This window comes from Linderina pennispora (assembly GCF_002104995.1).
Source record: "Linderina pennispora strain ATCC 12442 chromosome Unknown DL89scaffold_1, whole genome shotgun sequence".
Lineage (NCBI taxonomy): Eukaryota > Fungi > Kickxellomycota > Kickxellomycetes > Kickxellales > Kickxellaceae > Linderina > Linderina pennispora.
In genome coordinates, this window is record NW_024468249.1 from 1,161,916 (window position 1) to 1,183,439 (window position 21,524).

At 55.2% G+C, this 21,524-nt stretch overlaps 7 protein-coding genes across 7 annotated transcripts; 5 read left to right on the forward strand and 2 right to left on the reverse strand.

The window, feature by feature from the left end:
* The first annotated feature begins 271 nt into the window (after positions 1–271).
* DL89DRAFT_8765 (uncharacterized protein) lies at positions 272–1,181 on the forward strand. Its single transcript, XM_040892194.1, has 2 exons — positions 272–900; positions 1,061–1,181. The coding sequence occupies exons 1-2, from the start codon at positions 438–440 to the stop codon at positions 1,078–1,080; spliced, it is 483 nt and encodes a 160-aa protein (XP_040747274.1). The 5' UTR covers positions 272–437; the 3' UTR covers positions 1,081–1,181.
* Positions 1,182–3,738: 2,557 nt separating this feature from the next.
* On the forward strand, positions 3,739–3,948 carry DL89DRAFT_203700 (uncharacterized protein; the record flags this gene model as incomplete). The annotated part of the gene is made up of 1 exon (XM_040884036.1): positions 3,739–3,948. A coding segment is annotated over one exon (210 nt), but the record flags the coding sequence as incomplete, so codon positions are not given.
* Positions 3,949–7,286: 3,338 nt separating this feature from the next.
* DL89DRAFT_264046 (uncharacterized protein) lies at positions 7,287–8,377 on the forward strand. Its single transcript, XM_040886082.1, has 2 exons — positions 7,287–8,006; positions 8,072–8,377. Exons 1-2 carry the CDS (start codon positions 7,329–7,331, stop codon positions 8,147–8,149), a joined length of 756 nt encoding a protein of 251 aa, XP_040747276.1. The 5' UTR covers positions 7,287–7,328; the 3' UTR covers positions 8,150–8,377.
* Positions 8,378–8,495: 118 nt separating this feature from the next.
* DL89DRAFT_289714 (Bromodomain-containing protein) lies at positions 8,496–14,463 on the forward strand (the record flags this gene model as incomplete). The annotated part of the gene is made up of 16 exons (XM_040889988.1): positions 8,496–8,637; positions 8,715–8,800; positions 8,839–9,231; positions 9,538–9,801; positions 9,842–10,087; positions 10,113–10,199; positions 10,229–10,444; positions 10,476–11,486; positions 11,515–11,585; positions 11,614–12,532; positions 12,577–12,756; positions 12,791–12,827; positions 12,877–13,016; positions 13,040–13,340; positions 13,374–13,989; positions 14,088–14,463. The coding sequence occupies 16 exons, from the start codon at positions 8,496–8,498 to the stop codon at positions 14,461–14,463; spliced, it is 5,085 nt and encodes a 1,694-aa protein (XP_040747277.1).
* A 294-nt stretch (positions 14,464–14,757) lies between these two features.
* On the reverse strand, positions 14,758–17,565 carry DL89DRAFT_289715 (uncharacterized protein; the record flags this gene model as incomplete). The annotated part of the gene is made up of 8 exons (XM_040889989.1): positions 14,758–14,977; positions 15,009–15,352; positions 15,384–15,689; positions 15,718–16,154; positions 16,204–16,597; positions 16,632–16,851; positions 16,880–17,163; positions 17,320–17,565. The coding sequence occupies 8 exons, from the start codon at positions 17,563–17,565 to the stop codon at positions 14,758–14,760; spliced, it is 2,451 nt and encodes an 816-aa protein (XP_040747278.1).
* Positions 17,566–18,030: 465 nt separating this feature from the next.
* Positions 18,031–18,371, forward strand: DL89DRAFT_289716 (uncharacterized protein; the record flags this gene model as incomplete). Its single annotated transcript, XM_040889990.1, has 2 exons — positions 18,031–18,073; positions 18,154–18,371. 2 exons carry the CDS (start codon positions 18,031–18,033, stop codon positions 18,369–18,371), a joined length of 261 nt encoding a protein of 86 aa, XP_040747279.1.
* Positions 18,372–18,552: 181 nt separating this feature from the next.
* On the reverse strand, positions 18,553–19,466 carry DL89DRAFT_273657 (uncharacterized protein; the record flags this gene model as incomplete). Its single annotated transcript, XM_040889091.1, has 2 exons — positions 18,553–18,816; positions 19,464–19,466. The coding sequence occupies 2 exons, from the start codon at positions 19,464–19,466 to the stop codon at positions 18,553–18,555; spliced, it is 267 nt and encodes an 88-aa protein (XP_040747280.1).
* Between the last annotated feature and the right edge of the window lie 2,058 nt (positions 19,467–21,524).

The window sequence follows — 21,524 nt, forward strand, 5'->3', positions numbered from 1 at the left end:
CCAGCCTGTCCTGCTCCCTGCCCCACCGGCCACTACTACCCCTCTTCCTCCGGCCTGTTGAGACCGCTCCTTTGCTTCCATTTACTGCGCGAGGGTGGAATCTAGCACACACCCCGCCCGCATCAATTTGCCCTGTCACCATTGCCATCACATCCATCATCTCAATCACGAAGTAGTTTATCCATTCCGGTTTTATTTTTCCTCGCTTCAAAACCGCTTCGGCTAAGCTAATTCCAAGTTACATCAGCTGGCACCACATCGCTAGGCCATTTATTCTAGATCTCGCCTGGAGCCAGCCCTTATTTCACCAGCTCCCCCCTTCTTCTGGCTGCAGAAATAATTAACCCTTTATTTCGCACTATTACTTTCTCTCACCTACCTCCATTCATATCTTCTGTACTCTACACCCATTCACACAACCGGAAACTACATTCGTAATGGACTCCACAGGAATGTACCATCTTTCGGCTGCAAGCCAGAACGATCTGTACCCGATGGACGTGGGTGCCACTGACTCGGCCTCGTCATACCACAACATCGATGGCGGTGCGACCTCGGGTGGGTATCCGCAGTCGCACCACGGCGCAGTGAAGTCGCAGTCGCTTGGGTCCGAGGCGTCGGCATCGTTTGCACTGATGACCCTCGACTCCAACACCCAGAGCGCCTCGCAGACGCCGTGCCAGTCGCTTTACCAGCCGGGCACGCTGCAGGGCTCGGGGTGCGAGTCTCATTGCGTCACCTCCATGACGCCAATGTCTTCCTCCTACTCGACATTCCCTGCCAGCGGCGGTTCTGCTGTGTCGTCCGTCCCATCAAACACGCTTGTTACGCCGCCACTCTACGTCGGAGCGACCACCTCGGGTCCTGTCAGCTCGTACCCGAGCAATGTCCCCCCAGTTGGTAAGTTACTAGTTTCTGCCCAATTCCTTCTATTGGCTCGCCACCCTCGTCTCCCCCTCTCACTGTACCTGCTTTCCCGGGCCTATTGTTCGCTATATGCAATGCTGAATCCCACCTCCCCCTCCTCCCATTGACTCTCCCATCGCTTTGCCCTGTCTAGTGTCTGCCATGATCATTTGACTCAGATACTCTATTCCACAGCTGTTTGCACTCCAGGGATTCGCCACGGCCCCCTTTTCCAGTTGTTCAAATATGCTGCTGTTGTGCGCTACAATCGTAACTGGGGCTCGTATGGCTGGGTCTCTCCTGACCAACGTATTGCTTCGCCGTCACGCCCCGCTCCCCCGTTTCCACCAGCGCTGGCAGCAGAAAATAACTGGATATGTGCACCCAACTTCCCCTGACCTGGCCACATTGTGCACATTTCGGCGATTGCTATGCATGTCGGTTGTCTCCTATCGAGTGTGTGAATGATGAAAGTGTGTGTGCGGCTTTACAGGTGCTAGCCAGTGACGGCCAGGGGACAGAAATCTGCCCTGACGAACCCTGCAATTCACTGGCTAATTTCAGGGTCGGCTAGTGAGAGACCCAACCGCTTGCGCATGATCTGCTCCATCTATCCCGCCCGGGAGCTCTTGTTTATGGAGCCAGCTCAGTGATGGATCGCCAGGCGGGCTTCGGCTAACTCGTCTTGACCCTACACTCCCCTCCTTTGCTCTGGATCGCCAATTCTGTATGTCCTATTTTGTATCGTAAATAGAGTCGGGGGAGAGAATCCACCCTTGCGAAAAAAGTGCCTCCAAAAGACCAGCTTCGTCTGGAGTGCCCATGTTGCAATAAGTATGCTGCGTTAATTGATTGCCTTTCTTGGCCAACCTGCACATACGTTTCTCGCCCATCCCCCCCTGTAAGCCGACCCTCCCCAAACACGACCTCTACTTTATTTCGAGGAAAAAGCAGGGAAGGATTTGTTCGCACTCGTTTTTACCCCTGGTGAGTCGGTACCGGCGCTGGTCCTGAGTATTGAGCATTTGGGGTGTATAACTCGAGACGCAGGATGAATTTTAAGATCGCTTTAGCCTCTCCCTCCCTACTCCCCCTCACGACCTGCGTTCTATTTAACCTGCCGTCCCTGGCAGCTGGCCACCATCTTTCAACCTATTTCACAACTTCTTTCTGCAACTGACTTTTTTTCGCATTAATTTCCGTCAGTCTTTATTTAACCTTTTTCGCTAACCATGCTTTGCACCGCTCTCCATCTAGATCTTTCATTCGCCTACCAGAGCCAGTCCAGAGACGCTGGGCCGCCGGCAATCTTTGACTCTCATGCGCTCACGCTGCTTAACCACAACAACTTTGGCGAGTTCAGCGACTATGCAGCCCCAATGCCATCGCAGTTCAACGTGGGTCTTGTTCCGTCTACACCTGTCTCGGCCACATCCTTCCCACCACAGGGAGCCACACAGTTTGATGTTGAGATGTCAGCCTGTCCGTCACAGATGTACACACCAACCCAGAACCACAGCCCCAACGTCAATGCCAGCGCCAACGCCGCTGCTGCAGTTGCTGCTGCCGCTGCTGCGGTTATTGCTTCTACAAGCGCTAGCCCCGTTGGGATGCCTGGGATGCCGCCGGGCTCGCTGTCTGTGTCCATGGGCTCGGTCAACTCGGCCCCACCCAACGTGCTCGAGTTTTCGCAGAATGCCCTGCGGTCGCCCGACTCTGCGGCGTATCCGCAGGCTAGCGAGTACCAGACTGCTGTCTACGATAATACCGTTGCCGACTCATCGCCAAGGGCATCTGGCTATGCCAAGCGCACCACTCGGTGCCGCAAGAGCTACGGTACGACCGAGCACCGCTACCGCCGCAAGTCCGTGGTGGACACCGCTGACACGGTGAGCAACACTGCTGTCGCTAGCAACGTCGCAGCCAACAACCGCAGTGTCTCGAGCACACTGCCTATCTCCGACGCGTACCGGTTTGAGATCGTCTTCCCAGCGAACGAAAACATTGTCGGCTCTGGGGCCATCCTACCCCACTGCAGGCTCTACTGTGCCGCCGAGCCCCTTCCCGATGCCAGTTGTTCTTGGTTCGAGCACAGTAGCGAACGACGTTGCCATTATGCAGCAGTACCGGGCTGACCCCAATCTTCATACTGCGCTTTCAGTCGGCCTCAACGCCAAGGCAAGCACCCTCAGCGGCCTGAAGCCCATGTCGGCGGCGCCTGCCTCGGTTTACAGCACCGCGCCAGGGTTCCCGCACCGGTCGGTCAGTGCCGGTGCATCGCTGCGGGTCAGCGCTTGCGAGAACGCCCTCGGCTTAGGCAACGTTAACGCGGTATCGGTGGCGGTTGATACCCCACCGCTCACTGCCCAGTGCTCTGACGAGGAGGACGACCGCGATGGCACCAGCAAGGCATCCAACTACAGCTTCAACATGGACATCTCGAACGGGCACCCACCGCCGCAGCCAGGCAGCTTCATGCAGTACTTGGACCCGCGCGCCTCGATGGAGAGCTTCTTCGGTGCTGCCCCGGCTGGCGGAAGGCTGCCAACTCTGCACGAAGTCAAGTCGACCGAGGGAGAGCCCCTCTACCCCATGTCATCAGCCGTCAACCCGAACGACCTGGCCAACAGCGGTGCCCTCGTGAAGGAGCAGGCACAGACCAAGGCCGGCAGTGCCAAGCGCCGTGGCAAGCAGCGGGCTGTTGCCTTTGATGACTCTGTCCCGACCAACGGATCGACAGGCAAGCGCCGCAAGGCCTCCCCGGCCCAGTGCAAGTCGCGCATGGGCACCAAGGATGACGAGTGCGACCCGATTACATGCCCGCACCCCGAGTGCAGCAAGCGCTTCACGCGCAAGTACAACCTCAAGTCACATGAGAGGACGCACACCAACGAGCGCCCGTTCGAGTGCGATGCGTGCGAGGCCAAATTCAGCAGGAACCACGATCTGAAGCGCCACAAGAAGATCCACAGCGGCGCTAAGCCCTTCATCTGCCTGCACTGCAACCGTGGGTTTGCCCGTGCCGATGCACTCCGCCGTCACACGTCTAAGGGACCGACGTGCAAGAAGACTGCGCCTACTGCCAAGGGCAAGAGCAGCTCAACCGCAAACCGCGGGGTCATCTCGACCTTCTCGGCGATTCCTCACCCAGCTGCTGCTCCCCAGGTGACAGCCGCCTCCGAGATCCCACCGGCGCTGGGCGTCGCTCTGGATAGCCACATGTCCGGCCGCCAGTCGCCTGTGTCTCTTAACGGCCCGGCCGTGCCGGTCATGCACCAGCCATATATGGCTGCCGATGCTGCCGCCGCTGCATCGTCGATTGGCAGTGGATTGCCGACAATGTTTGTGAGCAGCACCCAGCACCAGCGCTGATGGAGCGAAGAGTGAGCTCATCCTCTCCCCTTTTCTGTCTGTTTTTTTCATTCTGCATCATCCTGTTGTTTATAAATAAATCGAACCCCACAAAGATAGTACTGCTCAAATGGACCATGGCTGTCTTCGCCAAATACAAGGCACACGACACCTTGTGCTATCCGCCGTTCAGGCCATCTGCTCTGTCTCCTTGACATATGTAGCAGCGCCAGTCTGTAGCCACATTGCCCGCTGCCTCGACATTCTGCTAGATTTCACATTCAGACAAACACACTATCCTCTTCCCAATTTTTGGTGCATGATTGTTGCTGTTGTCTCTGCTCCTCCCCGCGTAGCAATTGCATAGGCAGCAGCCAGACGCCTACCCATTCCTTCTTTTGGCCCAGTAGCCAATCTGGGTAAGGTGGGCGAGCATTGCAATTCAGACACCCCGGTGCAGATCCCGCATAGTGCATCTCCGAACCAAGGGCATGAAGAATCGGACGTAGTGTGAATGTGTGCTGCTCTTGCGTCTAGGTCAAGAGCGACCACATTGGTGGGCACGGGTCCTTGTGCTTGGATCTGTATGAAGAATGCAAGGCTCTTTGTCTGTCTGCATTTGAACCGGTTTTCTATTTTGTTGCTCCTGATTTATCCTACGTCCTAAGCAATGCATAGTCTTGCATATAGAGATGCATCTCTTCGGCTACGTACAGGGGCAGATACGCTAAATAAATCAGCCTGTACCCGCGCCGTTTTTGCAGATGGCTAGCTCACATCGCCGATGACGACATGGAGCACCAGGCGATCCTCCGTTCGCTTTTGCACAACAAAACATTGCTAATGTGTTTTAGCAACAAGTAATCCAGACGGAGCTGGGCAACTACAGACCGCGTGACCATGTGAATCATGCGGGTAATGCTATGGCGCGCGCACTTGATGTTGGCAAGACCACTTATTCCTTACCGCTGCCATTGTGAGTATGCTTGCGTTCTGTTTCGCCTCTTTAGTGGTTGGGCAGGGCCAGCAGCGGGAATACCTTGCATACTTTTGCAGCGCATGCATCGACTTGATTTCTCGTCCCGCCCCTCCTGGGGATTCTCAGCCTCCTCACACTCGCCGTCATTGTAAAAAAAAAACTTTTATGCACGGGTCGGCCCGGCAGAGAAAACATAATAATGTACATTTTTGGCCACATATGCACGAGGTGCTTAAATTGATTGCTTTTCGTCTTTCTCTGTCAGTTGGGAGGGGAATCTTCAAAAATCGGACCCAATTTATGCGAGTCTGTGGTGAGCCGCCTCTTTCGTGCCTTTTATTGCTCAAGACAACTGCAGACTCAGCCCGGCTCCAGCAGGCGGACATCGCCTTCTCGTACACGCGACATAGCCGGATCCGCGTGAAACGGGTGGCCGGTAATAGCACACTGTGCCGATAATTGTTTTGTTTTAACCCTTTGCAATTGGATGATGCATGCGATGGGCGTCCCTCTCGCCGAAGGGAAAGGTCCAGGCGATGGCCTCAGATATGCCTTTCGGAAAAACCTGGCATAGAAAAGCAGGTGTGCATCTTGTTTCGCGAAACCACTTGCTCGTCTTCTGCCAGCATCTCCACGAGAATGCTCCCTCCCCAATGTCGCCGTGCAATGAGGCGTAGCATGTCCAAATTGTCTTATGCACATGCGGTTTCGACCTGCGTTAATTGCTATAAAAAATGGGTGCTCTCGACGAATAGAAAATTTTAGTTTTGGTTTATTTTTAAAATCGGCAACCACCGCTCTGATGGGCTTGGCCGTGCCGAAATAACCGGCTCGATCCTGTCGTGTAACGCACACCTACGCATCACTTTCTTAACGGAGATCGAAAAGTGCTGTGTAGTTTGCAGAAACTCAACTAGCTTGTTATCTGCAACAGGAATTGCGCACTGCAGCGAAGAGTGAAAAGGAATGTCCGGGGTACTGTGTGAGTGGGGCATGTGCATGGCTGCATTCAGATACAAACCGTGCATCAAGCGAAAGTTGACCGAGATTCTGTTTGCCATACAAACGAGGCTTTACGGAAATGCCACTCCTGGCCAAGCCTCTGATGTGGACGATGCTCTCCTGTCAGCACCATCTCACTAGCGATTCGCTTGTAGCTAGATGAGCAGGGAATTTCTCTGCCATGGTACGAAGGTCTAACCAACCATTACTGCTACCTTGGATACCATGTGTATACATGCATTTATTAGTATCCGCACTCAATGTAGATCATCGTACCACTTAATAGTATAATATGTCTACTTTGAAGGACCTGTCTTGATCTATGACTGGCATGTATACAGGAAATGGATCCATGTCAGTGCGTGATAGTATGAGCATCTGGAACTTTATGATTAGGACCTGTACAAAGCAACGCAAGGATTAGACCAGATAGTGATCTTCGCCATTTGCGATGTAAATCGCTGTGTTTGCAGCACGGTGGGTATAGAGACCAAGGCATCCTACTCATCATTTGCAGTATGCTTGCTGATTGGTAGATTAGTCCAATTTCATGTAACAGATATGCGGGCGATGGTTATTACAACATAATTTAGATTGATGCTGTACATTAATTTATGGTGATTTCGATAAGCTATTCGTAGTCTACAGCATATATGTATATTTGATGCATATGAAGCAATGGCCAGCGCAATAAATATTACCGGTGATTAAATTAGTGAAGGATCCGAATGATGCATATACCGCTTTTCTGCTTTGGCACCCCAAACCTACGCAAGATCATTTTCTGGCTTGCACACTTGATGATGGATACATGTACATGTCAGAAACATCAGCGTGAGCAGCTCAAAGCCCTACATGCATGCAGACATCACTAGACAGAGCTTTGTTCTTATGCAGACGTTGCATATTTTCCTATCACATGGCAAGAATGGAAGTGTGGTTGATGTGAGAGTTTTGGGGAGGCGGATATGCAGGTTAGCATTGTTTGTGTGTGTGCTTCGAGACTAACACAGCACAGTGTCCTGCTTCAGCGAGGTATTCCTCCTCCGCTTTACCCACACTGTATTCTTACTCTTTCGTACAGCCCTCCATGTTATTCAGCAATTCCAGCAACGACAGTCTCACGACCGTATGGCAGGGTCGTGATAGCAAGAGAGCATTCTCTGTCTTGTCAGACAAACATATGTCTGAGTCCCTCCAGATGATGCTGGAAACTGTGACCTCCCTGATATTGATGCGACATGTGCTGTGTCAGTCTATCCTAGGGATAAATAGCAGTCTTGATGCCGAGGCCAGCGATAGCGATCTGTATGACTCTGAAATGGTGATGGCCATTGATAAAACAATCAGTTCCCTGCGCGAGTGTATCGAGCAGCACATGAACAGGTTACCTTTGTCCGACACAAAGCTCTCGATCATATTCGAGTTCGAGCGATACTTTGAGTCAGCGGCGGGTGCAAAAATTGCAGAGTTTAATGAGTTTGAGTTTTACCATGATCCTAGGGAATACCTCGACTCGTTCGTCCCCTCGTATGTTGTTGACGCGTCCACTGCAAGTTTGAACTGGCGCTCGTTCATAATGCAGTATCCGCTGCCACTTGTCAACTACTATGTTGAGCATGATTTGGCGGATGTGACCTCATGGGATACTGCAACTTCGATGCTTGATGCTGCGTTCAAGTCATCTCTTCCTGAAGCCAGGTTATCCAGACATCGCTTGGCGCTGAGAGATGTGGAGGAGTACAATGCGATTCTCGGGCTACACTCGGTTCGTTTGCCCAAAATCGCCCTGTACTGTCAGGCTGGCTCGCCTCGGTCTGCACGATCATCCAGCAGTACGCCATCATTGCGCTGCTGACCAAGCACCAGATCGGCCATGTTGGCAAATTCAACTTCCATGACTTGGAATAGGCCTTTCCAATTTTTTTCCTCACCAGCCAGAGATTCACGTGATCGAACCACAAACCTATGGATGGCGAGTGACGCAGATGTTTCGATTTGTGATTTTGCGCCCGTTTTGAGGTGTTTCGGATACCCATCACATATTTATTGCCTTGCGTTCCCTCTATTTCTCCCCAGCCCTTTCCCCACTTGTGCATACATCTAGACACGGCTGTCTATACATTATATTAACACCACCCGGTACATAGTTTGTTGCAGCAATATAAAAGAAGGGGCGCGTGGGTAATTACCAGTCCTGAAACCTATCGGCATCAGATCAGACACATACGCACAGAAGATAGCTGTCTATACAACCATGCCGAGTTTCGTTGTCAACCACCAGCTCGTGTCGCTGGACATTGACTTTGACCGGCGCGTAATAAAGGGACTGACAGAGCTCACGATTGAGCCCAAAACGCAGGACATCACGGCAATTCGGTTGCACTGTGAGCGGCCAGGTAAAGACTACACATTGAACACACAGCACTGCCAAGGCAATATATCCCGCAAACTACTCACGCCCCCTACTCTCTAGTTGTGAGGAAGGTCACCATCAACGGCGTTGCCTGCGCATATAAGCGTACAGTGCCAGCAACACGACAGCAGCTACTAAAGAAAGCTGTCGCGGTCTCCTTGGCGACGACTCTGATGACGGCGAGCTGGAGATCCAGATACCTCCCGAGGTGCGGATTGAGGCAGCAGCTAGCACTAACAGCGGCGAGACAGAAGGAGAGCTGGTGTTCGAAACACTGAGACTGAAGATCGAGTTTTACCTGGTCAACCCGTCGAGCGGTATAGTGTTCAGCGCCTCTGATACTGATGAAAACCTGGTAACGGTTCACACCGAGACGCAGACCTACCCGAGTTTTACACGTGCCTGGCTGCCCTGCCTTGATAGTGTGCATGCACGCTGCACCTGGGATATGTTCTTCAGCGTGCCAGCGTGTCTTGGCGATCTTGAAGATGATCCATCAAAGCTGCTGCCGCTGACGGTCGTGGCCAGCGGAGAGCTGAGCTCGCTGGTGGTGCACCCACGCGATCCGACTAAGCGCGTTTTTCGCTACATTCATGTCAACTGCGTCGCCGGCATCGACTATTGGGTTCGTAGTTGGCCCTTTCACAAGTGCCTACACGTTGGATGGCAGTCTGCTGGCCAACTGGCACAGATATGAACCCGGAGGCGTCTAGCGGCATTGGCGAGTCCGGCACAGGAGCAGTCAAAGGAAGATGGCACAGAAGAGAGGGATGCAGAGGAGAGAGACAAGGATAAAGGGGACATGGAATCTGTTAGTGGCGAAGCCGAAGGCTGACCACCAACGACAAGGGGCAGAAGAAGGTACAACCTGATGAGGCTGCAGCTAATGGGGCCTGCAGGTGAGCAGCAGGCAGCCAAGACCAGCCACAACTCAAAGCTCAAGAGGTCTACAGTCGATGCAATCGGCGGGGTGTTTGCGTTCACGTATCCTGGATTGCAGACGGAGCTCGAGACCACGTGCAGTTTCATCCCGGAGGCGCTAGCTTTCCACTCGCAAGAATTTGGCTCATACCCGTACACTACGTACAAGATCGTGTTCATGGATGGGCTACGGGAGCCCATCATCACGTGTGCGTCGCTGACAATTGTGCGCACTGACTTTCTGCCACCCGCCAAACATTATCGAGCAGGTGTATGAGACACGGCGGTGTCTGGGACTGGCAATCGCGCAGCAGTGGTTTGGGACGTATATCACGCCAGACGAGTGGAGCGACATGTGGCTGGTGGTTGGGCTGGCAGGATTTGCTGCTGGCCTGTTTGTCAAGCACAACCTGGGCAACAACGAGTACCGGTATCGCCTGAAGCGCGACATGTCGCGGTTATGCCACGCAGATGTCAACCAGCGGCCGATCAGCTACGATGGCCAGCCGCCTGTGACTGATCCGGCCGAGAATCCAGTTTATGCAGCTCAAGGCCCCGATTGTGCTTTACATGCTTGATAAGCGCATGATGAAGGGTGGAATGTCTTTGGGACTGCACCGCATTGTGCCAAAGATCCTGGTGGCAGCGATGAGTCGGTGATCTGGACGCGATCGAATGCGATTCGCACCGGGTGGTTTTTGAAGATGTGCCGCAAGGTCAGTGGAGTCGATCTCAAGACATTTGCTGAGCAGTGGATCCAGGGTACTGGGTGCCCAGTATTTCACTTCAGCTATGCATTCAACCGCAAGAAGCTGGTGGTCGAGATCACCATGCACCAGGAGTCGACCAACTCGAAGGCCACAGGCGCCGTGGGCCCGCCCGCAGTTGTTCAACGGGCAGATGACAGCGCGTATTCGTGAGGCCGATGGAACGCCCTACGAGCACGTTCTGGATATCCGAGAGTCGTGCAAAAAGTTCGAGGTGCAGTTTAACACAAAGTACAAGCGAATCCGACGCAGCACCAAGCGGTTCCACATGCGGCAAATGGCGGCGGCGGCCGAGGAGCTTAGCGTCAACGCGGATGTCCTGGGCATCGAGGATGACGACGAGACATACAGCAATATTGCGTTGTTTGGTGCTGAGAACGAGCAGGAGAAGCGCAACTGGCGCGTGGTTGAGTGGGGCGAGGACGACGAGGAGAGCCTGGCCAGTGCGACATTCGAGTGGATCCGGATGGATTCGGATCTGGAGTGGGCATGTGTGATTCACTTTGAGCAGCCAGACTTTATGTGGGCGGCGCAGCTGCAGAAGGATCGCGATGTGGTTGCGCAGCTCGAGGCCGTCGACGCCTTGCGGCTGCTGCCATCCTCAGCGGCATCGACCACATTGATGCGCACGGTGATGGACGGCCGAGTGTTCTACCGGGTGCGGGTCGATGCTGCCATGGCGCTGGAGCGGTTTGCTAAAGAGAGCCTGGACTGGATCGGGTTGCACCACCTGATCAAAATCTACAAAAACCGGTACTGCATGCCGCCAGCTGCTGACGAAGCCAGTGACGAAGGTGATAGCGAGGACATCTCGGTGCCACGGCTACCCAAGCCCAATAACTTTGCCAACATTGGCGAATACTTCACGCAGAAGGCGCTACTGGCGGCTCTGTCCAACATCCGCAATCGCAACAACGAAGCGCCGGCGGCAGCACGTACTCTGATGATCGGTGCGCTGCGGTACAACGACAACAGCGAGAACATGTACTCGGACTGCTACTATCTGGCAGATCTTGTGCGGGCGCTGTCTAACGGGATCATTGCCAGCGACCGGTTCTCGCAAAAGTACGCGCTGGGCAGCGATCCACAGGCCGAGGACGGGATTCTCAATGAGGTTGAGCGCCTGCGCAAGCTCGACATGCTGGTGCCGTCTTACCACAATGTCATCACAGTGGGCGCCATGGACTATTCTGCTGCGGCTGTCGCTGGTGCAGGCGCAGGAGCACCTGTTCAACACAGCCATGTTCTTTCAGCATGGCTTCGATCGATAGCTACGTGACTGTGCGTGAGGTGGCTGTGGGTGGGCTGCTGCTGCACTGGGGCATGGGCGACCCGGTGTTTAACCGGTACTTCATGATGCTGGCAACCGATTCGGATGCACCGCGCTTGGCAACAACTGTCAACCGCTACATGATGGAGATGCTGATGACACGGTCGATGATGTACGGCCAGCAGCACAACAGCCTTCTGTTCCTGGAACAGGAGGGCAGCGGTGCAACAGAGTATATCGACACAGACGCGCGGTTAGTTGGCGGCCTCGAGTCGTTTATAGAGACGGTGGAGGACTCGCCCCAGCTGCAGACCATTCTGTCGTCAGCCATGTATGACTCGACGCTGGCAGCGCCGGCACGCACCCTGCTCGGGTACTTCCACATGCTGCTCTACCAAACCTTTGACTCGTCGGCACCACCACCAGTCTCTGCTGCGCCCAAGAAGCTGAAGATCAAGCTGGGCAGCAAGCGCAAGGGCGGGGTGGCGCGTGAGTCGCACTCAGTCAACCGCTCGAATGCATCCAGCGACAGCGAAGATGTGCCGCTGATGTCGCTGAGCCATGCGACAAGTCGCTACCCGCCAGCTGTGTCTGGCGGCCTGACAGTCAACGAGGATCCGTATTCGGCAGATGTGGTGCCTGGCGAGTTTGGCAGCCCGCCAAGTACACTGTTCTCGGCGCATGGAGATGAGTGGACGGAAAATAGAAAGAAGAAGCGCAAGCACCACCACAACAGGGACTCATCTACAGATGGATTGCCCGCACAGCCGCTGTCTCCAGGATACTCAGCATTACCTGCCATTGCAGGTACCCGGCCGCCACCGATCTTTGTACCGCCAGCTCCCGAGCGACCGGCAGTGCCAGCTGCCCAGACACCGTTGACAGGTGATATCAAGCCATTGACAGTCAGCGACGACAGAGTCCAGAGCCTCTGCCATCGGCAGCTCCGGCGCCGCCAACCAAGCTCAAACTGAAGCTCAAACTGAAAACCTCAAAGTCCAAACCGCAGCCAGCAGCACCAGCCTCGCGCGGATCTCCCACCCACCGGTCACCGTACGGCCATCATGCTACGCCTGCGTTTTCGCCGAGCATGTCACCGCCACAGTATCACTCGACCGCACCACGGGTCTCGTCGCCACTGGCCGTTCATGCTGCTTCGCCATCACGTCGCTCGCAAGGAAGAGTCACGCCGAACAGCCTGGTCGCCCGTATACAGTCCACAGGAACCAGATCAATTGATGGCTGGGCGGTCTGGACTGGCCAGCGCTGCGTATTCGCCAGTCGAGCCTGACTACTCGGCAGCACCACCAGGACACATACTACCCAGTGAATGATCCGGTGGTCGCGCCGCCCGAGACAGTCAAGCGCAAGAAGCGCAGGATTGAGTCTGGGTCGTTTGCGAACGTGATAGCGGCGATGTGCTGCAGCCGTCAACGTCTGCAGCTCTAGACTCGTCGCAGGCCAAGCTGCTGCTGCGTGTATGGCGGAAGGTCAGTCGGCACGCCTCTGCATTCCCGTTCATGCGTCCAGTGGACACAGTCCTGGATGGCTGTCCAACGTACTACGATGTGATCAAGAATCCAATGGACTTGCGGACAGTGCGGGAGAAGCTGGATGCAAGCCGATACACATCGATGGATGCCTTTGCTGCAGACATGCGCCTGATGCTCGCCAACTGCTTTGCCTTCAACCCGGCTGGCACGCCTGTGCACACGAATGGGCAAGGAGGTGGAGGCGGCGTTTGAGCGCGAGTGGACAAAGGCGACGACCGCAGCCCTGCTGAGCGCAAAGCCAGCACGGACCCAGTGGAAAGCAGAAGCGGCAAGGCAGACCTGGAGATGGAGAATGCGCTGCCCGGAAGCAGCCATATTGCGGCGACCATCAAGAACATCAAGATCCCGCGCACAAAGCAGACGAGCAAGCCGGTGTCCACAGAATCGAGCCCGGGCAGCAACCATCTAAAGCTCAAGGTCAGCAAGGGCCATTCGGCATCGCCCAAACATGCCGGCACCTCAAGTGGACAGCAGTCCGCGTCGCCCAGCAGGCAGGGGCCAGCCGAGTCGCTGGTCTCCCTGGACGACCCAGACACAATAATGCGGTACCTTGACCAGGCTGCCGGTCCGACTCGTGGTCCGCCGGTATCACAAGACGCCATGCGTGTGTGCGCACGCGTGCTCCTGCGGCTGCAGGCGTTGCCGGCGGCGATGGAGTTTATGGCGCCCGTGGACCCAGTCAAGCAGAACGTGCCAACCTACTTTGACATCATCAAGAAGCCCATGGACCTGGGCACTATCCGCAAGAAGCTGGACCGCCAGAAGTATCGCACTGCCGAGGAGTTCCGTGACGATGTCCAGCTGGTGCTGCACAACTGCTTCTTGTTCAATGTGCCGAACACATATGTGCACACGCAGGGGCTGAATCTGCAGGAAGCCTTTCGCACGGCCTGGACTGCTCACTCTTGGCGTCGAGCCCCAGGTACCTGGTGCCCACGCCGCTGCCTGAGGACCCGCCGATGAGCGACCGGGAACATGCACGGGCACGCACAATGCTGACCAAGCTGAAGCAGGGCGAGCACGCGTGGCCATTCTTGAAGCCTGTAGATCCGATTGCTCTGGGCGTGCCGACGTACTTTGCCATTGTCAAGAACCCGATGGACTTTTCGACGATTCAGCGCAAGCTGACCAAGAAGGTGTACCGGTATGTCGCTGACTTTGTGTGCGACCTACGGCTCCTGCTTGACGACTGCTTCCTGTTTAATCTCGCAGAGACACCGGTCAACGAAGCCGGCAAGGCGGTTGAGAGAGCTGCCAGGGCCATGCTCGAGGGTGAGGGATGGGCACGCTGGTTCTAGATATGGCCCAGGGTGTATGACTTCAATAGATTGTCTGGTCAGCATGATCCGAATACGCTCTGCCTATGACATGGTGTAAAATACACGTGGATTGGAAGGTTAAGAAAATCAGAAGCTAGCGAGAAATTAAAGAGCCAGAAGGAAACTAGGAAGCAGGCGTGTCAACACACTCGATGCCAGCAAGCTGCAGGAGGCCTGGGGGTGTGGAGCAAACGGGTGGGTGGCAAGGACCATTGCCGTTTTGTTAGTGAGAGCCGCATGAGGCTGCAGTGCAGAGACCGTCATGAATAGACCTCACTGCCGTCCGTAGTTGCCAGGCATAATAGGCTGCTGGGTTTGCGCCCAATGCCGAGACATCGCCAAGCAGGCGCGACCATAGCCTGCCTGCTCGGCTGTGTTCTGGCCGTGATGGTGGCCCTGCTGCCTGAATCCCTGGCCGCCATTGCCTGTGGTTTTGCGAATTGCCCCAGCGCTGGCGCTGCTGGTACCCAGAGTTGTTGCGCCGGTCGCGCTGCTGTGGGTGGTGGTGGTGATGGTGGCTCGACCCACTGCCGCTGCTGTTGCTCCCAGAGCCGCGGCGGCGGAAGTTCTGTCCCTGTGCCTGGAGCTGCCCAGGACCGCCGGGCTGCTGCTGGGGATGCTGGGGATGCTGGGGATGCTGGGGATGCTGGGATGCTGGGGATGCTGGGGTGCTGGGGTGTTGCTGGTAGTGAGCATATCCGCCGTATGGACCACCGGGCTGCTGCAGTTGCTGCTGGTGCTGCTGCTGGTATGCCTTGACGAAATCTCCGGGTGGAGCCGGCCATCCATACTGAGCAGTGGCAGCATTGGGATACTCGCCCATTCCAGGCTGGGTAAACCCGCGGGGGGCTACGTCCGGCTGCGGCTGCTGGCCTGCTGCTGCTGGAAATGAGCCTGACGAGGGTCCGAGCGCTCCCGCCTTTGTTTGACGACGACTCCAACGAGTTAACAGACTCGTTGTTCTCGGATCCACCACCAGTCGCTGCAGTAGACACGTTCGATGCATCCACATGCGGATACATGAACGGCACGTTGAGCGGATACCCGGCAGCAACGACATTGGCAGCAGCTGCCATTGCGTGATATGCGTCCCCCGCAGGCGGCGGCGGCTGCTGCTGCTGGTTCGGCTGGGCGAGCCCTGGTGCCGCGCCATCGAATGCAGTAGGCATAGCCTTGGCCGGGCCGTCAGAAGTGGGCGGCCAAATCTGCTCGCCCTGGGCCGCCGCCAATGACTGATGCCGACGCCGATGCCGAGCTGCTGGGGTCGGGCACTGCAGGCGAAGCCCTGGCCGAAGGCGTTCCCACGTGCGATGCATTGGAGGCGACTGCCGACGGATGCCCAGTGTTCACACCCGAGTTGGATGGCATACCCGCGCCAGCCATACCAAACATGTGAGGTGGCATATAGCCGTACTGTATGGCAAAGTGCGGAGGGTACGGCAGCGGAATCATGCCGTAGCCGCCAGGCATGCCAGGCATTCCGGCAGCAGTGGCTGCAGCAGCCGACCAGTTGGGCATGCCAACGCCAGGGTGTCCGCCATAGAGACCAAAGCCAGCAGGTGGCTGCTGGCTCGGATCCATGCCAGCACCGACAGACCCGTGCATTGGCGTGTGTGCGTTGGGAACAACCACCTTTGCAGGCTGGGCAAAGCCGCCAACCAGTTCAGTCTCTGTTTCGGGGACAGCAGCGTCCTCAGTGGTGTCCTCAGGCCTTCTCACCGCCAGGCATCGCCAGATCAGGTGTCGTTTCTGCAGGGAGCTGCGAGAGCTGCTCCGCTGTCTCTTCAGGCTTGGCCCCGTCCTTGTCTTCGGCTGGCTCGTTGCTGGAAGCCCCAGGCAGGTCAACATGGGTCATAAAAGTGAGGCCACCAGGAGGCACAACGACCTTGGTGACAAAGTCGCTGTTTGGGTCGCCGCCAGTAGTGGAGTCGATATACACACTGGGCATCTTGGGCATGCGCACCCCATCAAACGCATCCTCGCCCTTGTTGGTCCCTTCGACCCTGGCAGCCGCAGCAGCAGCTAGCTCTTCTTTGGATGGTTCCTGCACATCCCTGGAAGCAGCAGCTGGCTTGGCGTCACTCCCCTCCACCTCCTCACCAGCGACATCAAGCTTCAATTCCTCAGTGACTGGCTGCTCTTCGGACAAGCTCGGCCGCAAGCACTTGATCAATGATATTGACAACATTACCGTACGTAATCTCGCCCTCCAGTCCCTGGACCAGACTGTCGGCGCTCTTTGCCAGCGCACGCACATGGCTAAGACCAGCGTCAGTGAATGACACGTCCTTCTCATCAGGCACAACGACCAATTCGTAAAATCCCTGCAGGGCTGCGCGATTGTCGGCAGAGATCTCTTCGCCGGTTCTGGGCAACCTGTTGGTCCGCACTGAACAGGCGTAGCGCTTGCTTATGCGCAAGCTCTTCGTTAGCCAGAATGCCGGTCGCCAGCTCCAAGCTAGTCTTGGCAATCGAGTCGGAGGCTGTCTGTGTGAAGTCTTGGACAACCTTTTCCATCGTATCGCTCTCTTCAGCGTCCTGCTCCAGCGACAGCTGGTGGAGTTCGCTCAGCTCCTTGACCAGCAGCTGGTACTGCTCCTTCTTTGCGATCGTCAGAATCTGGTCGGCGTTGACCTCACCGCCGCTCAGCTTCTTTTGTTCGTACTGTTCTGCGCGCTGCTACACGACAACGAATTGTTGGTGCAAAAAAAAAGCTTATGCGTGAGTTGGGTGGCTGGCTGGCTGGAAATTGTACGAAGCCAAGAGCATGTATCGTCCATAAAAAGATGTCCAAAAGATATGCATGTCCAGCTGACCAACAGGTATTGTACTTACCAGCTTCTTGCGGTAGTTGCGGAGCTTCTTCATGATGGCTGCCGTCAGCGCAGACGGCTTCTTTGCAGTGGCTGCCTCCAGAGCAGACGAGTCGTCAGTCGCCACATGCCCCGTGGCACCCGAGTCGCTGTCCTCGCCGGACTGCTGAACCGGGTCCGCGGCAGCCGGTTCCTGGATGGGGACTGCCGGCTCGGCATGCTCCTTAGGGGCGGCAGCGTTACTACCCTTCTTTGACTTTCTGGCCATTCGTACAATAACGCAAACCTAGTGAGTGCACTGAGAATAAGAGGTCTCGAGAGAGGAGAAATTGGGGTTGGGTATGTACAGTGTCAATAACGAGATGCTTGCTATGTTCCCAGATTTCGAACCACGGTGGAAAATAGAGTATAGAGTGAGGTGCTCCAAGAGACTTTGAAAGTAAAGCTAGAAGGAAAGAAAAAAGCAGAGCAAAGAGCAAGAGTGGCCAAGGCAGGGGCGGCGGCTGTGGTAGGCAGCGTCACGGTTCACCATTTTCGCCCAAGGTTTTTTCTCTGGAAGCAGGCAGAAAAACAATGCGCGATCAAGTGGGCCCAGGTTTCTGATTAAGCCAAAATAAAAAATAAAAAAGGCGCACGCCAGAGCCAGCCAAACACTGCTGCAGACGCGTCGAAGCGCGTTCCGCCCTAAGCTTCTCCGCCCCATTTTTTTGCACCAATTTGCAGTCCATTGACAATGAGCAGGCACCACCAGGACACGCAGTCCGCTGTGCTCGAAGGTAAGCAGCCCCCACGCATATTTCAGCCCGGCTTGCATTCGCCCCCTTGCATTGGCGCTAATTTTGCTCATGCACTGTAGTTCTCGAGGCCATGTCGCGCGAAATGGGCGGCGACCTGACACAGCAGCAGATATCGGCAGCCATGCGGCTCCTGAGCCTGGGGCTGAACCCCGAAGCCCTGTCGGCCATCACCCTGGACCTGCGCAGGCAGGCCTCCGAGCAGGACTCTGCGCAGCGGCAGTTACGTCAGAACCGCGACGACTACGCACCACCGCCATCGCGGCCCATGTACCATTAGCATTTTCAACGTAAATATTACTTCAATGTGATCTCGTTTGGTATTTTTCATCTCCCGCATGGCTTGCAAAAAGAACACAAAAGCTATTCCCTTCGGCAACAAGATCAAAAAAACACAGGCGCACGAGTTCAGGTCAGGCACAAGAATGGAATTGGGGGATTCTTCTAAACTGCTTAGGAGCTTAGTCAGACTTGGCAGCCTTGACACCCTCACGGAAACCGTTCTTGAAGCGGTTGTTGACCGTCTTGAGGTAGCGCATGCGGCCACTACCGGTGGTCTTTCTGCGCTTGGCCTTCATGCCCCAGTTGTAGGAGCGGATCTTGGCCGACGGGTAACCGCACGAAGCGCAAGTCTTCTTCTGGTTGTGGAAGGCGCGGCGACCGCAGCGCTTGCACAGAGAGTGGGTCTTGGTGTGACGCCTACCGAAGCTAGTGGTACCCTTGGTCTACAGGTGTGGTGAGATGGCGGGTGGGGGGTTTTAACAACACACAAATCTGTCTGGTGGTTGCGGGAAGAAATCAGACTCTGGGCCGAATTCTCTCCATCAGGAGCTCCGAAATTCGCATTCCAAAATTCGAAATTCCCCCAATGGCCATGTCTGATTCGAAATGTCTGCTCCCGGCAGCTCTCGCTTTCTGCTCCGTATCCGTCGCTGCAAAATACCGCATCCATCCACTGCGGGCTAACTCCTGTTTGTGCCGCGCGCGTCCGGTTCTCCTTACCATTTTTTAATGTCACTTTGAAAAGCCAATGTGTTTAAAAGAAGGATCGCAGCCACTGTGCGCTGAGCGACTTCGCTAGTTTGGATTTGGGCCATTGGACGTGGTAATTTCGAAATGGGTGATTGAATCGTTGTATCTGTTGATTCGATGATCGATCTGATCACTCCATATGGCTGATGGCTGGTGATGGGGTGTGTGAGCATTCCTTTTTGTGGCTTCCGCAGATGGGCGCGAGTCGCATGACCGGCCCGCACCACCGCATGACATTGGGGTGCGGCATGCGTGGGCAATAGTGCGTCTTTATCTTGCAGCGGCCATTTTCTCAGCTGGGAAACGGGTCACAAAGGGGGAGCCCACATTTTTATCGTGCCATGTCTGCTGGCACCTGTGTCGCCAGGTTAAAAAAGATATATGAATCGCGTTGAGATGGTTTAATTAAAAGCAGCGCATAAGCCGAGTCCATTGCCATATTTAGGAGCGCCAGCGAGGATTGTCCTGTTTTCTTTTTCGCAGACGGACGTCCGCAGAGGCCAAGTGTTCGTCTCTGCACGAACAGAGCGAGGCATGCGGCAAAGTCGGCAGCTGTTTTTTTCTTCGCCTGCCTCGGAACCGGATGACACTTGCATTACCTTGTAGCTGCATAATTCAACAATCCGCCCATTTTTTGAATACCGCGCTGGAACAACAATTAATTTTGTTTTAGGGCTAATCTCTTCTTCTCTGGCACGGGTATGCTATCACGACAGGAGCAGAGGCAGATCATTCAACGATATTTTTAGGTTCATTCGTTTTTTATTTTGCAAAGGCACTCCAACAGGATGAAGCCAGGTATGGTGGCTACTGAGGATGTGCTGTTCATTGTATAGAGAAAATATATTGAACTCCCTTTTACAAATGACACCGACTCGGTCGACAGGCAATCATTCGGATCACGCAGTCGCGCCTATCATAAAGTTAAACACGCCCCCAGCATGCACGCCGCTCGGATCCGTCGACGTGGTTTGCACCAGTCTGCCATGCGAAGGAAGGTCGACCCGCGCAAAAGCATTACTACAAAGGGCTGTAGAAAGGAGGAGTGGCAGCTGTGATCGGCCGGTAGCGGAGGTGTGTGGACAGGCATAATGTACCAGTTTTTTCTGGGCTCCTTTTCGTCTGTTCATTCTGCGGATGAGGCCGTGGATTTGCAAAGCGACTTTGTCATGAGAAGATCACAGCAATCCTGTGTTCCAGGCGTTCTCATAAATTTTGGGCTTGGTGGTTAGTGTACCAAGGGGGATATGGTTGGCTGACGTGGGTATTTGTATCTCGTTACTACATTGGAGGGGATGCTGATTTTCATACCCGGATATGATGTCTGTACCCGTGTCGAAATGCAGTGGGATATGCACGTCGGGCGCAAAGCACAAAGAGAGCATGGGTGAGACTGCGGAGGTAGGAGGGACATTCATGTATGCGTTCAGAATTGGAACACTGCATACTTGTGCCTAATAAAAAAATCCAAAGCGAATCGGCTGTCTATCTGTTTGCTTGCTAAAGCGGACACGGTTTCATGCCATTGCGTTCAAACGTGCCAGGTTGGTGACACCCACTTTTTTTATTTATTGGTCACATTGCGAGGTGTCATTGGACGGCAGCCGCTGGAATTAAATTGAATAGGCGCATATGTGCGTGCACTGGGTGTGGGTTGGGAATATACATAATCTTGTTTTTGGTACTGTAAAAAGGCTTTAGGGGTGGATGGGGGAGTGGGGGGAGTGGGGGGAGCGTGCGCTGCTCAGGCGGGGCATCGAGCATTGCCAGCAGCGACATTGACCGCTGCACGGGGACGGCATCAGGCGGCGTCAGGGCGCTGCGGCTGCTGGTGTTGCTGCTGCTAATGGCTGGCTGCAGCGGGCTTTTCGGAATATGACAGCGACGGGGTGCCTATTCATTGTTGGCGGCATCAGGGAGTATGAGCGTTGTGCTGAATGCTGCTGCAGCTGGGGCAGCACGGTATTGCCTGCGCTGTTACAATCAGACTTTGACCGCATGAATGACACCTGCGACGGCGTGCTATTCGAGTACAAGTACCCCATTTTGCCTGTTGAGCGGTCGTTGCTGAACCACGGGTCGCGCCGCGTATGCTGCAGCTGCGGGTTGAAGCCCCGGTCGCTGATGAACGATGACGACCGCACGGCCGACGGAATGAGGTGGTCGCTCGAGAACGTGGTCACCATGGCTGGCACATCTGGCTTGCGTGATAGCACCACCGGCTCCGCGCTGTGCGGCATTGGCGGCGGCGGTGTCATGATTGCCGGCTGCTGGGCATACGTCGCAGAGGTTGGTGTGACCGGCGGCGGCGTTGAAATCGCTGTGGGCGCGCTGCTGATCATATAGCCAAGTGCTGATTTTATCACCGCCCCGCTCTCCTCGCTCCATACCGGCGAGGCCG